Genomic DNA, 16,733 nt, shown 5'->3' on the forward strand with positions numbered 1-16,733 from the left:
ATCATTCAAAAAATACATTGACTTTTTTGTTCTTCTCAGGGAGATTGAAATACCTTTGAACCCTTACAGTACAATAAACTCTCTCAATAGCGAACATCTCAATTACGGATATTCTCAATAACGGAATCCTCTCAATAACGGACTGGGCTTGCAAGAATGATGAGAGAGAGAGAGAGAGAGAGAGAGAGAGAGGAGACTTGATAGTATAATATAAAAATCTCATGCTACTTTGCCTCTCAAACATAACATAACTTCCCCCCCCACACACACACACACACCACACACACACACACACACACACACACACGGTTAAAGGTCAATACAGCACTGACCTTGTCCATGTTTCAACACTACTTCAACAAGGAAGGTGACTCAGGATGGAACGGTTATCAGCTTTAGGGAGTAAGTTCTGACTATCTATCAGTGTCGTGTTCCCTGAGAGCACTTTGTTAATATTTGCTGGACGGTGAGAGGGAGTGAGTGGGAAGTGTGTGGTGAGAGGGAGTGAGAGGGAAGTGTGTGGTGAGAGGGAGTGAGAGGGAAGTGTGTGGTGAGAGGGAGTGAGAGGGAAGTGTGTGGTGAGAGGGAGTGGGGAGGTGAGGAGAGAGTGTGTGGTGAGAGGGTGGGGGGAAGTGTGTGGTGGAGGTGGGGAGGGAAGAGATGTGTGTGGTGAGAGAGAGGAGAGGTGTGTGTGAGGAGGGTGAGGAGAGTGTGTGGTGAGGAGAAGTGAGAGGGTGTGTGGAGGTGGGGAAGTGTGTGTGGAGGGAGGGTGTTGTGGGAGATGGCTTACACACACACACACACACACACACACACACACACACACACACACACACACACACACACACACACACACACACACACACACACACACACACACACACACACACACACACACACACACACACACACACACACACACACACACACACACACACACACACACACACTATTACACTGAGATACATAGTTTATTCTTTACCTCCATCAAAACAAAACAACAATATTTCCTCCCCTCTGTTTCACTCTTCTCTTGTCACACTGTTTCTATTAACTGTTATAAGCTTTCTATATACCGTACAGCTTTCTATATACCGTACAGCTTTCTATATACCGTACAGCTTTCTATATACCGTACAGCTTTCTATATACCGTACAGCTTTCTATATACCGTACAGCTTTCTATATACCGTACAGCTTTCTATATACCGTACAGCTTTCTATATACCGTACAGCTTTCTATATACCGTACAGCTTTCTATATACCGTACAGCTTTCTATATACCGTACAGCTTTCTATATACCGTACAGCTTTCTATATACCGTACAGCTTTCTATATACCGTACAGCTTTCTATATACCGTACAGTTTGTTGTATACATTCCCTGTGGCGGTGGTTAATGGTTATAAGATATATAGGTGAGGGAGGTGATGTTGTGGTCATTACCTAACCTAACCTAAACTAACCTAACCTTAGCCTAACCTGACCTGACCTGAACTGACCCAATTTAAACTTAATCTGATAAAACCTAACGTCAACTAACTTAAACTAAGTTAATCTAACCTAAACTAACTTAACTTAACCAAACTTAATCTAACTTAACCTAGCATGAGTATATTAATTGGACCAAATCTTGGGATAGAAAATCGATTTACTACACAAAATATTAACTACCTGTACCAATTAGGCCTCAAGATGATGAATTTGGCAGTAATTAGACTTTCCTTAATAACCAATGAGTGATGAGGGATATTAATTTAAATGTCATAATTACTGTAGGACTAATTACCCTATATTACCTTTACTGTGGCCAGATTTTTTAATTACTCGGTAAATTAATGGCTGTTGGTAATGACTTTTAAAAGGAAATAGATTATTTTACCCAATTTTAGCCCCCAAATAACTAATTCCCTTTAAAATCTCAATGTGGTTCCCTTTGGATATATTAATTAAGGAGCCGTATTTTGGGGGCTCTGGTTACGGGTCATGTTATGGAATATTAGTAAACGCACATCTAAACCACCTGTTCCCTCCCCATCCCCTTCACTCTCTTCCTTTTCCTCCCTTCTACCCCTTCCTCTTCCCCTTTACTCCCTTTATCCTTCCCTTAGCTCTAGCCACTTCCCCCCTTTCCTTCCATCATCCAGTCCTTCTCCACCTTCCTTTTCTTACTCTCCCCCTCCTCCTCCCTTCCCATTCCTTCAGGAGTCCCTATACTTAGATCACGATAGGGTCAGCCGGATGTCCCTACCGCCGTCCCTCTCCTCAACGCCATAACGCAGGAGAGGAACCCCCACCCCTCCCCCTCACGTAATGCCTCATGTTAACAAAGCCTTGGTCCCAGGTAATATATGGCCGTAACTCACACAGATGAATGTTGACAGATGAGTACCTCTTAGCGTTTAACTCTCCCTCTTATTTCTTAGCTTTACCTTGATTTACAGGCCAAAGACTTTAATTTTTTTTTTGAGGGGATACTACTCAAGATTTCTGGTGATTGTTTTTGTTTTGTTTCCTTTAAGGAGAGGTATTTTGTTGAGTTTTTTTTATGTTATTTATAAGTTGAAAGGTTTCTAAATCAATGGGTTTTTTTTTTTTTTGCTCTTTTACTTTTTTGGAAGGATGAAACACGACATTATTGAAGGTTTTATTATCCGCTACAGAAAACAATATAGCAATCGACTCCATCCACCTGTTTGTCTGTGTATCTCAATGCCGTTAAGATGGCACCCTGAGTGTAGTGATCATCTTATATGGCACTATGCCCCTTAAGAGTGTCAAGGTGAATGGCCAAGGTCAAGTGCTATCGTATTCTGAAGACCAAATCATCGTACTCTGGAGGCCAAATCATCGTACTCTTGCGGCCAAATCAACGTATAACTCTGGGGCCAAATCATCGTACTCTGAGGCCAAATCATCGTACTCTTGCGGCCAAATCAACGTATAACTCTGGGGCCAAATCATCGTACTCTGAGGCCAAATCATCGTACTCTTGCGGCCAAATCATCATATAACTCTGGTGGGGGCGGGGGACTAACATCCACCCCCAATACCTCCTACGGCAGAATACCTGACGAAGGCTTCCCTCTTTTTTTTAACTCCAATAGTGTAAAAAAAAATTCCGTTCATTTACGTGCCAGTTATTCTGTGTGTGTGACTTGCGACGGCGCTCGGTAAAACTGTCATATTTCTGACCAACTTGGAGGACCTGTCGACAGTTGGGAACAAACTTTACCTCCGTCACCGTCCAAGTTTGGCTGACGGTACATTAGTCGGCGTGTGGAGGTGAATAATGTAGCAACGCACGCTAATCCAGCCTCCTTCTCCTACTACACACACACACACACACACACACACACACACACACTATTCTTCCTTCACTGAACACAACAACTACAGTAAATCCTTAAACCAAAAATACAATAACTTATAACTATTAAATCCCCTCACACAAGACTTTGAGATTTCTGGGATTACTGGATGACAAAGTGGGATGGTGTGTGTGTGTGTGTGTCCGTCCACTCCCTCAACACAGACTCCAGGAAGCATAAAATATGACTCGGTTGGTAAAGAGACGAAACTCAATGGAAAAAAATAATAATAAAAACGAAAAAAAAACATTAATAATAGAACTGGAAAAATGACTGGAAATTTACTAAGGGTAGAAGGGGTAGGGGGTAAAGGGGCATGGGGAGTAGAGGTTAAAGGGATAGGGGGTAGGGGAAGTAAATGTGTGGTGGTAGGGGGAAGGGAGGAGGGTGGGGCGGACCAGTTCCCGGGGGGTTATCAAAGAGCATTTTCAGTAGGCTGAGATTGCTGGACTGGAAAACTCTCGGGTCACTCTCAGCTTCCTCGATTAATTTATGAAGTATGATGGTAGAAACTGTGGCGGTGGAAAGTTAAGAAAAGGATTGAAAATTAGTGAAAAGTTACGGAAAATATTGAAAATTACTGAAAAGTTACGGAAAATTAGTGAAAAGTTACGGAAAATATTGAAAATTAGTGAAAAGTTACGGAAAATATTGAAAATTAGTGAAAAGTTACGGAAAATATTGAAAATTACTGAAAAGTTACGGAAAATATTGAAAATTAGTGAAAAGTTACGAAACCAGCGAAAAGGCACAAATACGTGAGTTACATAATGAAACTTTCACTGTAATTCACTAACTCAAAATTCCTTCAACATCTAGGGATAAAAAGACACATTCCTGAGTATTAATTAACCTCATAAACCAAAATTAATTAGTATTTTCTACCTTATTGACGTGAAGTAAACAATTAACATCTTAATTACATTTAGTTTGTTGGGGTCGACCACGAAATTAGTTAATTTACTCAGGAATAATTATAAGTTAGGTGATAATATTTCTACTCTTAAGGTGAGATTATAACTTTATATTAGTTAGTTTAATTAGTTATATTTTTCTTAATAATAGTAATTACTTTTATCTCTCCTTTAAACACCAATGACCGTCTCAGTTCATACTCTCAACTCCAGGTAATAAAAGTTTAAGATAATTATCGCCTTCGTATTGTTCTTATAGTGAAAAATAATCTTATCTGAAGTGTTTTTTTCTGATTAATGATTGTCGTCAAATACAGAACAAAACAATGACTCATTTTCGCTGTCAGGAGGAGTTTTCTCAGTCGTTGCTTGATGGAGAAGGAGGATAAGGAGGAGGATAAGGAGGAGAAGGAAGAGGAGTAAGAGGATAAGGAGGAGAAGGGGGAGGAGTAGGAAGAGGAGTAAGAGGATAAGGAGGTGAAGGAAGAGGATAAGGAGGAGAAGGAAGAGGAGGGAGGGGAGGAGGAGAAAGAAGGGGAGGAGAAGGAGGAGTTTAAGGAGGAGAAGGAAGAGGAGGGGTAGGAACAGCATCAGGAGGAGGAGAAGAAGAAGGCGGATGAGGAGGAGGAGAGGTGCGAGAAGGAGTGCCTATTAATGGAGATCGTCGACTTATAAAACAAACAAAAAAACACAAATTTAATACAACTAATCCATCGACATCCTCTAGACACAACTAATCCATCAACATCCTCTAGACACAACTAATCCATCGACATCCTCTAGACACAACTAATCCATCGACATCCTCTAGACACAACTAATCCATCAACATCCTCTAGACACAACTAATCTTCTTTTACTTTATAATCTACCCAGACAGTTGAGGAATAACATGAACGCCACAAACCACGTCTCCAGGATCTCACTCTAAACATTATTCAGTCGACACAGCGCCTAATGTACCTCTGCCACCTGCAACTTTGAGGTTGATAGAAGAGAAAGTTGGGTCCAGTGTGTCTCCCCTAAACCTCTTTTAACCTGACGATAAATATTTGCAGTGGGTTTTTTTTTAGGGGGGGGGGGTCAGGTGGTGTGTGTGTGTGTGTGTTTACCTGTGTGATGTTATAAGATGTGTGGTTTAGTCAAGTCACATCACCTTGAGCCTGAGAGACAACGAAGACAAAGAGTTTACGTTGAATAAACAAAAGTTTTATTCACCTTCTATGATGTAATTTTTATATGTCAATAATTTGCTTTATCTTTTTTTTGATAATCCTTTTAGAACTCTTATGATAATCCACTGAGAAACATCTATCAACCAGTTCAGTTAAGGTAGACGGTAGAGCCAGGTAAACAATTAATTTTATCCCTCAGGTGTAATATCATACCTCAATAGGTCATGTAACTAATTAATAACGGTACATTATATCACGTCACGCCTCACCTGTCTCCCGTCACGCCTCACCTGTCCCCCGTCACGCCCAGAGACAGACAGGTAATTGGTCACTAGAGCGAATACAACAAGTCATCCCTGGTTTTTGTTCTCGTTCCCTTCACTAATAACACTGTTTTGGGTCCTGGCTGGCTAGGACTGGGTGATAATGGTGGTGATGGTGATTATTGTCGACATGTCAGAGAGTGAGTATTGCCTCCTGTCTGTCAGAACTACAGTGGATCAGATACCAAGCCTTTGTATCTGACAACTAACAGCCAATAATCTGACAATATTAGTATGAAGAATTTAGCTACATACTCGGGCTTTTATGTATAATAACAACAATAATAACAATAACAATAATAACAATAATAACAATAATAATAACAATAATAACAATAATAACAATAATAATAATAATAATAATAACAATAATAATAACAATAATAACAATAATAATAACAATAATAACAATAATAATAACAATAATAATAATAACAATAATAACAATAATAACAATAATAATAACAATAATAACAATAACACCAATAACAATAATAATAACAATAATAATAACAATAATAACAATAATAATAACCCTTAAATATTGAAATAAAAGAAAACCTTTAAAAAATCCTGAGCGTTTATCACCTTACCATCACCTTCCTCTCTCAGGTAACTCATCAAAGACTTCTTCCTTGCCCTCTTGATCTAATTAACCTGTCCTCTTACCTGGCTCAGTGATTCTCAGGCACAAAATTGCCATAATAATCACCTAAAGGAAGTGACACAAGGATTAATTTGGTAGATAATGAACGTTGCTTCGGGGAAATTATGTGATGTTATAAGTTTGTAATATTTTTTTTTTTTTATGTGAGGCTCCGTCTTCCCACTCTCTATCAGGGTTGAGGTGGGAGAGGGTATTGTTATCGGTTTGTGTCCGTGAGTGTGAGTGTTATTGTAATGTTGTTCCTCTCCTTTCCTATCCCCCTTTCCCTCTTACCTCTCTTTTTTACCCTCTTCTCCTCTCAATCTCCCTTCATTCCCTCTCTCCAGTCCTCTCTCCTTTGACCCTCCTCTCCCTCCCTCCCTCCCCTTAAGCCAGCCACTGTACCGGTAAAGCCCTCCCCCTCCCCCCCCCAAGAGCCTTGTTACCCAGCTAGGTGATAATGAGTTGACCTGAGGAAGCGGGGGTTTGTATGACGCGCCAGACACACCACCTCCAGCCTCGGATGATATCATAGTGACAAAAAACAACAGCAGGATGACGAATACTGATATCAATTAAAAATATGTCCTCGATCCCGTGTTCTTGGGTTATGGTGTTGAAATTTATCCCCTTTACCAGTATAATTGTTAATTCTTACCCTCAACTAAAATTAACCTGAATAATACCTGGTAGAAATGTTCGAGTCGGCTCATTAGTCAAGATAATGTACATTTGATTGGATTGCATTTATCTCCGGGTGCTAATTACTCGGTTCTTAGAGGCTGTCAGTACTGTGTGTCTGTCTCACTAATTTACTGAGAGGAGCTTGATATGCACAGTTAACTAGCTAATTACTAAGCAAAATATTTCCAAGGCCAAAAAATCCCATCCATTTTTTTTACGTCTAATGAAAATACCATAAAATAGCCCAACAAAGGTAAATTACTTCACTTCAAGACGCTAATTAAGATGATCCACTCCAGGTGATTACTCTCCTGTATGGCTCTTGTCTCAGGTTAATTAACTCAGGTAATCTTAAGACTAAAGTTATCTTGGCAATAAAATAAGAGAGGAAAATATACATCAACTGAAATATGTAAACTAAAGATATTAAGTGAAATCTTATTGGGCAGAAATATATTGTATATGTCAAGGAGATGACGAAGGAGTGTCCACAGACAACACAGACGACTGAAATAGATCCCAGGCATTATTAGTCCCACAGACCAGGCGGGGTATAAAGACTTGAAGTAAATGACAGTTTATAAGGACAATTAATCCCTCGGCTTTATGAGAAATATAACTCAGAATTATTGATAATTTATAGAGATAATTAATCCTATAGATTTAACATAGAGACGAGCTTAAAATAATTGTGGTATACTGAAACAAATTTAATTCCAAGGATTTTATTTATTTACAATCTCTTTGTTATTTAACGTTATTTAACTTAAAAAGAAGAAAAATATTCATGAAGCAAATTCTCAAAATGACAATATTATTTTTTTTTACAAATTCACAAATGTTGAAAAAGTCAAGTGATAAATTCTGTGCGTATATATATTTTATTTTATTTATTTATTTGGTACAAGCTATCAAACAAAAAAACTCTAAAACTAAAAAAAAAAAACTATTTTTTACAATTGTGGTGAGCAAATAACCACATTACCTGATGTTACAGATAGCTAGACGACTCCCTTACCTCCATCATTAAGAACTACTGCTAAATTATCCCCTAATGACCCAGCAGAGAGGTAATGACCCCAGCAGAGAGAGGAAGTGACCTCATATAATTACACAAGTAAATGCAGAAACTTTTTAAACTTTGGTTCCAATTATTATTTGATAATTTCCTCTCATTAAACTTATGCAGTTTGGCCAGCTGGTTTATGTAACGTTGGATTTTGTTAAGAATAGCGATTATAGCAGTTGCTCTTGTTTGTGTGGACTATTATTACTACACAATATATATTCTAACTTTTACGGGACATAATTTAAACCACCAATACCATTATCACCACCACCACCATTATCACCACCACCACCAAATTAATTATCAGTCTACATCGAAGCTCTTAGGTGGGAAGTCGCCTTCGGAGCTCTGAAGAAGGTCCGACTAATGATGGCCCTACCAGGCTCATTGTGAGATATGAGCCAGCATTGCTGGCAAACCGAGCTTGACGATGACCCAATCGGGTCGTCGTCATGACTCAACGCTGAGTAAAGAGTCAGCTTGGCTGACAAGACAGACAGACATTCGGGTCGGGCTAGTGGTGACCTCCCAGTCCGAATGGTGTGCGAGTAAGAAGATCTGAGGAAAAAAAAAGTACATCAGGGTTATTGAACTTAGGAAAGCAAGAAGGAATGTTTATGGTCGAGTGGTAGGAAGTGTGTACACCTACGGCGAGTGTATATGACCTATGGCTGTAGCGTATATAACGTGTGTATGTATATTTATCAACTTAGACGTTCAAGTATACTCTAACCAAATAGAATGGAAGCAAAATATTTACACTTGGGTGAAAAAATACAGCAGTGAATCAAGTAATTGTGTATGGGTGTATAGATGTGTATTTTCTGAATAATTAAATAGTATTTTTCCCAGGTAAGAGGAAAAGTATATTTACACTTGGAACATAAAAAATATATAATGGTACAGTATATCGAGGAGGGATATGGGTGTATGAGTGTGTATGTGTGTACCTGGGTGTATGAGTGTGTATGGGTGTATGAGTGTATGGATGTGTATGGGTGTAGGAGTGTGTATGGGTGTATGAATGTGTATGGGTGTAGGAGTGTGTATGGATGTGTATGGGTGTATATTAAAGCATGTTTTTATGGAGGAGAATGAGTGTACTTGATGATTTAGGAAGAAAAGTCAATATACTTCACTGAAAAACAAGTAGAGGAAGTATTTAATATTTGTGTAATGTTTTGTAATTTGATGTTTGGGTGTAGTCTGTCTGTCCGTCTGTCTGTCCTCAGGTTTTGCTAGGAGGGATGACAGTTACTCTTCTCTCTGGATAAACTATAACATTTATACAGTGTTTGAAGGGATTTTTCTCCGCTCCGGGTTTATTCAAGACACACACGCGCACTAAATAATAAAATGTTACCTCACTTTAATCACCTGAATATTAAGCTTTATAAACAATCAACTTACAGCGTCACTAAAGCTGTTATGTAAGCCGCAGGTGATGACGTTAATTATGAGAACACGTTACCAAACACCCCATACCTCCGCCCCCCCAAAGTGAGGCAGACGTGAAAGCCGCCAGGTTAATAAACTAGGTAAGCCAGATATTGGTAAACCCATTTTTACAGAAATTCATAACTGTGTTCACAATAAAGACTGTGTACGAGTTTCTCACACACCGCTGAACAAAGTATAATAATTTACCGGAGTTTGTGTGACTCGCACTCTGGGAACATTCGTTTTCTCTCGCCAACTTGGTCAGGACATTAAAGTTAAGCCAAAAGATATAAACTAGTGATTGTGGGCCGCCAGCACCACCTCACCTCACACCTAGCTCGCCTACATCATATCGTATCTTACGTTGAAGTGTGAGGTGGCCGAGTGGATACAACGCCTGTCCTAAAGGCCCGTCCACACGATCGAGCAGTGCCCGGCGGGCACTCGCTAAATGCCCGTTATCGGGCAAATTTGGCTGGCAAATCAGCGCAGTGCCCGTGGTGGTTTGCTGCCGGATATGGACCGACGACTCTGCTCTCCTCACTCGTAGTCCCACAGCTTCCTGTCTACGCACATAATTCTAACATTCAATGAATTTTTATGTACTACAAATCTCACCTGCAAGTAATCTTCGAGTACTTCATACATGGCTTGACAAGTTGCAGGTAAGCGAGAAACCGTTTTGATATCCTCGTTCCATACTGAAGTGACGTGTAGGTGCACCCAGTTGAGAGATATGAGCGTTGCCTCTTGACGAGACCTCTGCAAATATACTCTCACATTGGTATCCTTTTATATATTGGTTCCACTTTCGCTAGAAGTTAGTAAAAGGTGTCGAGGGCCACTCATGTAATTGGACAAGTCTTGCTCATGTCCATCTTACAGTTCACGTAAAATCGGGGCAGGACTTCAATACTTTTCTTCGACCTAACCACTCTTTGCACTATTCCCTTTTATGCATGTGGTTCGCCATTTTTCACATAGCACTTATAGTACACAATGCTATGCTTTTCGCTTTAACTGTCCGGGATTCTCCCTGCGACACACCCACGGTGATCGTACCGCACCCGCCGACCACCTACTATGACTGCCGCCAACCACCCCCGTGTGTACAACAACACATGCTTTGCCTGGTAAATGGGCAAAGCCTGCCGGGCACTGCTCGATCGTGTGGACGGGGCTTTAAAGATCCATGGGTCGATCCTAGGGCGCTCGCAACTTATCCAACCGTTGACAAATATACTGAAGTACCACGAACCGGATGGGTAAACCCGTTTTTCTTAAGATAGTACGAACTAATCAAGTCTTGTATTGTCAGTCGTAGGCCCTTCACCCAAGCAACTAAACCTCCTTGTCCTCCAAGAACTGTATACGTGGTCACTATACAGTTCAGTCACCAGTCGTAGTGTTGGAGATTCAGAACCTTAGAGCTTTACACATTTATAATGTACCAGCAGGCCCTTCTGTTCCAGGAATTAGCATACGGTTATGAAGGTGCTCTTAAGAGGCTGCTGTAGTCGAGATTCACCCTATTAGCAGCAGCATTGTACTTATAGCAGGTTGTACAGTACACCACACCTTTAGTGAAATAATTTCTATTAGGTGCAAGATTTCCTATTGTAGTTAACCAAAAACTTTAGTGGTCCAGCATCACTGCCACGATATACAAGAGAAGTCCTATAGTCTCACTGACCAGGTGGGAGAGAGTGGAAGTACAGCGCCGTACAATACCAAGCCTCGGGGGCTCAAGGTAGCATGTGGGCGACACTACACCTCCTGGCCTGAAGTTAGGTAATCATTTACAGCCGAGTGAACAGTCAGGGCATGAACTAGTTAACCATACAACAGCGAGCGGGAGTTATCACAAGTTATGGATAGAAAATATTAGTGAAAGGAGACCGTTTATTCCAACACTAAAGGTCAAGTTTATAAAGTGAAATTACAAGTCATTAATAGTTATAATATCCGGTGGTGGAAGTGATGGTGGTAGGGATGAGCTGGGTGGTGGTGAGCACAATGTTCTGCTGGATGTTCTCCGTGATCTGTACCGGCACAGTGTCCACCTGCAAGATTAACAACATTAGATTTAATTCAGCATACAAACAACAAGACTAGACCAATTACACCAAGAACTCTACTAGAGTTATTTAAAGAATAATTAAACTTGTCATTAATAGCCATGAACGTTTAGAATACCTAAACCCTTTCAGGACTAGAGAACATCTGGATGGTAATTTATGTATTGTCAAATTTTAAACTTTAAGAATCAATTAAATTATGCCGGAGGACAAACATTTATCAAGGCAAATAAGGGATGTGAAGAGAACTTCGAGCAGGTAAAGTCCCGTAGCCCCTCCTGAACCACGAACAAATTCGGACCAATTTCAAGTATTATAGATAATCCGTTAGTCTACCGCTTTGGGTTTACGACTATAAGCCCCGGGGTTCGTGGAACAGGAGGCTATAGAACTTTTGGCACTAACGTTAATGCTCATTCGTCTGGTAGACGATACATTTTTCCAACACTGAACTCTAGTTGTTTACTGTAGATCAACTTAAACATCCTAACGCCCAGATTATTAAAGAACATCTTCCCTTCTAGAGGGTCGTCGGGTTTCAACCAGAGTTGAAAACTAAACGAGTTCGGAGAGACACCACAGTACTGTACTTAACGGGGTGGTGTGGCGGTAAAATTAACTTATTTTAATATTGTAAATTAATTGTTGGAATTCGTCAATTTTACCGGCACACCACCCCGTTAAGTACAGTACTGCCGTGTCCCTCAGGACTGTTTAAAACTCGGGTTGAAACACTAAAACCCTCATCAAGGGAAGATGTTTAATAATACGGCCTTAGAATATTCAACACACCTGAGTCTCCACGTTGAAGTGCGTGATGCTTTCCACGAGCTGAACAGTCTCTGTGGTGGGGACGAAGTTGGTCAACACAGACAACACCGTCCTCACGCGGTAGTCCCCTGCCACGACTGTCTTCACCTCCAGCTGTAAGGAAGGTTTACACGAGTTGTACCACCTGCCTTGTGACGGGTTCAAGATACCATCCAACTCCTACCATCACCTGCTTGATTAAACTAATTAACTATTCCTACTCTATCTTTAGTTAACTTTACCACCTGCGCAGCGTGTTCTAAATACTCCTAGTCATCTTGAACTTCAGAAGAACCTGTAACATCCTATGAAGGAAGGAATAAATAGGTACGGTTCCCTTCTTTCAGACTGCCACTTGTTCCTGAACAGTTTCTGGTAGCGGCCAAAGGAAGAGTTAAGGGCTCGAGTCTAGCCATTTACATCAATGGCATAAAATATTGTTAAAGTTTCCTAATTAAAGTAAACTTTATACCCCAGCATGAACGTCTTATCGCTTATGTAAATAGAGATTAAATTCTGGATAGTGCGAATACTGAAAAGGCTCTAAGGTTCGTCGAGTTAATCAATTTTAGTAAATTTTGTTATCTATATGAAAATTATTACATCACAAAACCTTAAGGAACGAGAGCCTGCCGTGGACAATATCTACAGTTAACGAATATTCAGCGTTAACTAAAATATTTAAACACCAAGAGTTATCGAGAGAAAGATCTTTCTATTAACAATCCAATATCAAAGCTCATCTATTAATTTGGTTTGCCAATTAAACATTTAATTTATCCTTCATTAACAATAACCATCTACAATACCAGGAACATAAAACCAATTTCCTTCTGTAAACCACCGCTTTTAGACCCCCAAAACCAGCGTCCAATAATGCTCACATCTGTAGTGGTGACGCGAACGACTGAGGTGACGGTGTTGGGCTGCTCTGCTACAAAGTCCCTCACCGTCACAAAGACCGTCACTGGCACGTTCACCACAGTCGTCTCTGTCACAGACACGTCCCGTGTTGTCGTCGACCTCACCGTGTGGACCTCCGTCGCCTGTTAAATAAACATAGGTGACCTCCCACCCCGTGAACGAAGACTACACAAGGTTTATTAATTAATGAAGTCAATGGCGAAGTGGACAGAGCTCTTCAGCTTATTCCATCTGTATTACAATAAAGCAACATACAAGTCAATACATCAAGCTAGAGGTAAAACAGTCCGGTACTCACAGTAACGGTGACTGTCCTGGTGTGGACGCTGACTGGCGTAGTGATATAGTTCTGGTAGGGCTTAAAGTCTTCACCATTAACCTATAATATAAGACGTTAAAACATTGTCAGCCTCCGATTTAATGTTAATTTTAGACTACACTTTTAACAAAAGTGGGTAATTTATAATTAACCGGACGTTTAGGACTAGTTACATTCTCCAATGCATTGAATTAAAGTGAACTAAAAATAACAAAGGTTTAACAATCCGCATAAAGCTGTTTCAAGTTCAGTATTTAAGGACTACCATAATATCTCTTCAGTAATCTGAGCAAGTCATGGCAACTCGAGACAGCAGGATAAGCATTGTGAAGGGATTTTCTTTGAAGTTGAAATCAAAGTTTATTTTATATACAGTGTCTGAACTAATTTGAATACTCAATACTAACTTTTGTCTGCTTATTTCATTTAATCGGTTTAGGTTTCACGATATGTAGGAGCCAAGTTATATTAACGAAAATAGATGGAAGACTTATCTACCCATGGGTTTATTACAGAAGGGTTGCAGGTCTAGCGTTATGTAGACAAGGCCGTTTCCTGCCGTTCCGCAGGAGTGGCAATAGTGATTTATCATAAAATAAATAAGAACTCACCAGGGAGAGGCACGCGGCCACAGCCAGGACGAACACTGATCCTATCATCTGAAGAGGAATTAGATTACAAAATTAATTTACAAAAAATAAAGACAATACAAATTTACGGGAAATTATCCATCAATAGTCAAAATATGAACGTTTAAGTAAAGATAACTAACCAACCGAGTTTCGCAAGATAAAGATCTTAGGTTAAAACTATTGAACTCTGAGGAGTGATATTTTGTTAAACAAGTCTTATAAGAAATCTATGAGTAAGTTTCATTTTAATATTTACTGCTAAAGCTAAACGAACGAAAGTACATAACAGTATAATAGGTTGATTTATTACAATTATATAGAAACTCTTATGAAATAGTGGATTTTTTGAGAAATTTTAAGTTAAAACTGATGGCGTCTTCAAATAATCATACCCACAAACTGTTCAGCGATTTTATTTTTCAAATAAACCCGTTAATGGATTAACATGAAGAAGCCCAAAACCAATTAATAAGATTTAAAATATGAAAACTAGTACTTTACCCACGTTTCTAAGATTTAATATAACCAAAATATAAAAACATACAACACAAAATTAAATAACTAAATGACTTCACGTATTACAACACTGCCAAAATATATAATAAACTACACATAAATAAAAAAAAAAACCTGCCTTGTATGTGAGGAGTTGATGTTACCAGCTTGAATACAGCAGTAGATTAGGATAACTTCACTTCGTTGCCCTTCTATTTACATACTCAGTTTGGCGGGAAAAGTGTTCGAACGAATAAAATGGCTCCGACTTCTGTCTTCCTATATAGCTACAAACATCTATAATTCTAACCATAAACTATTATTATATTTCAAGTATTATATATATTATTTTCTGGTTTATAAATAACACCAAAATTATATATATCTCATAAGTAACTCAACATTTACTTAACAGAACAATCATAGCGTGGAGACGAACCGAACATAAACAAGGTACTAGTATTCCAAACATTGATAATTGCATTTTGATAATTTTAGACTTCATCGTCGTGTTCCTCTACAGAATACAAACAGGTGGAGTCATATCACAAACCCTAATTTATTTGTCTTTTTTTTTTTACATTTTCATAATAATTTTTTCAGTACAATTAATAGAAAAATTAAATAGACGTAGAAGATTTTAATCCTTTGATAAACCTGCTAATCCTGCGCTTGAGGGAAGAGGTTTTAAGATATCGTACTCAAGGGGGATTAACCCATTGTACTCAAGGGGGATTAACCCATTGTACTCAAGGGGTTAAGATACTGTACTCAAAAGGCTAAGATATCATACTTACTGAGGTAATTTATTATACTACTGTACTGGCAGGCTAAGATATCATACTTACTGAGGTACTCAGGGTGTTGTTATAGTACTCAGGGTGTTATCATAGTACTCAGGGTGTTATCATAGTACTCAGGGTGTTATCATAGTACTCAGGGTGTTATAGTACTCAGGGTGTTGTCATAGTACTCAGGGTGTTGTCATAGTACTCAGGGTGTTAGCATAGGACTCAGGGTGTTATCATAGTACTCAGGGTGTTATCATAGTACTCAGGGTGTTATCATAGTACTCAGGGTGTTATCATAGTACTCAGGGTGTTATCATAGTACTCAGGGCAGGCTAACTAGTCACCCCCAACTGTTAATTCAATCGTCGCCTAAAACACCCCATTAAACTTTTATTATTATACCTGGGTAATTAGACATATTAATTACATACGGAGAGTTTACCTGTAAGAGCTCTACGTTTCTTCTATAATGTTGTGGTATAATAGAATAGGTGAGGTAATTATAAGGAACTTTTGATAGGATATGTAAATTAGATGTTAAGGTGAACCACACGCACACACACACACGCGCACACGCACACACACGCACGCACACACACACGCGGACACTCACACACGCGCACAAGCGATCTTTAACCCTTTGATGATGAAGCTTTAACTGGATAATGTTTTAATTATACAAGAAAGATAGCTGGTCTAGCCCTTTGAGGATAATGATTTAATCCCGTGAGATGATGACTTAAACCATCGTGTTCAAAGGGTTAAAACACCTCTCCCTTTTAATACAAAACTAATTAAACGAAGTGAACCTAACATGTTATATAATACTGCATTACCTTGGCACCCTCTGGCACTCCTTGTTGGCACTCGGTGGCAATCACTGATAATTCCTGACACTCCCTGGTACTCTCTGACACCCCTGGCACTCACTGGTACTCACTGGGGCTCCCTGGTACTTATTGGTACTTTCTGGCACTCCCCGGCACTTAGTATCTCTTTCCTGAACTTACTGACACTCTCTAGCACTTCCTAATCCTCCCCGTGACTCACTGGTACTCCCT

At 39.5% G+C, this 16,733-nt stretch overlaps 1 protein-coding gene across 1 annotated transcript; it reads right to left on the minus strand.

The window, feature by feature from the left end:
* Window positions 1-11,511: 11,511 nt before the first annotated feature.
* LOC121857446 lies at window positions 11,512-15,062 on the minus strand. The gene is made up of 6 exons (XM_042353500.1): window positions 15,021-15,062; window positions 14,366-14,413; window positions 13,734-13,814; window positions 13,396-13,557; window positions 12,494-12,625; window positions 11,512-11,686 (listed from the first exon to the last, which is right to left on the minus strand). Exons 2-6 carry the CDS (start codon window positions 14,411-14,413, stop codon window positions 11,573-11,575), a joined length of 537 nt encoding a protein of 178 aa, XP_042209434.1. The 5' UTR covers window positions 15,021-15,062; the 3' UTR covers window positions 11,512-11,572.
* Window positions 15,063-16,733: the final 1,671 nt, after the last annotated feature.

This window comes from Homarus americanus, unplaced genomic scaffold (genome assembly GCF_018991925.1).
Source record: "Homarus americanus isolate GMGI-L3 unplaced genomic scaffold, GMGI_Hamer_2.0 scaffold15541, whole genome shotgun sequence".
Taxonomy (NCBI): domain Eukaryota; kingdom Metazoa; phylum Arthropoda; class Malacostraca; order Decapoda; family Nephropidae; genus Homarus; species Homarus americanus.

Coding starts and splice junctions, on each gene's coding strand:
- LOC121857446 (XM_042353500.1), bottom strand. CDS start 14,413: ATGATAGGATCAGTGTTCGTCCTGGCTGTGGCCGCGTGCCTCTCCCTG. Junction 12,626..13,395: donor TTCGCGTCACCACTACAGAT/GTGAGCATTATT, acceptor CCTTCCTTACAG/CTGGAGGTGAAGACAGTCGT. Junction 11,687..12,493: donor ACTTCAACGTGGAGACTCAG/GTGTGTTGAATA, acceptor TTAATCTTGCAG/GTGGACACTGTGCCGGTACA.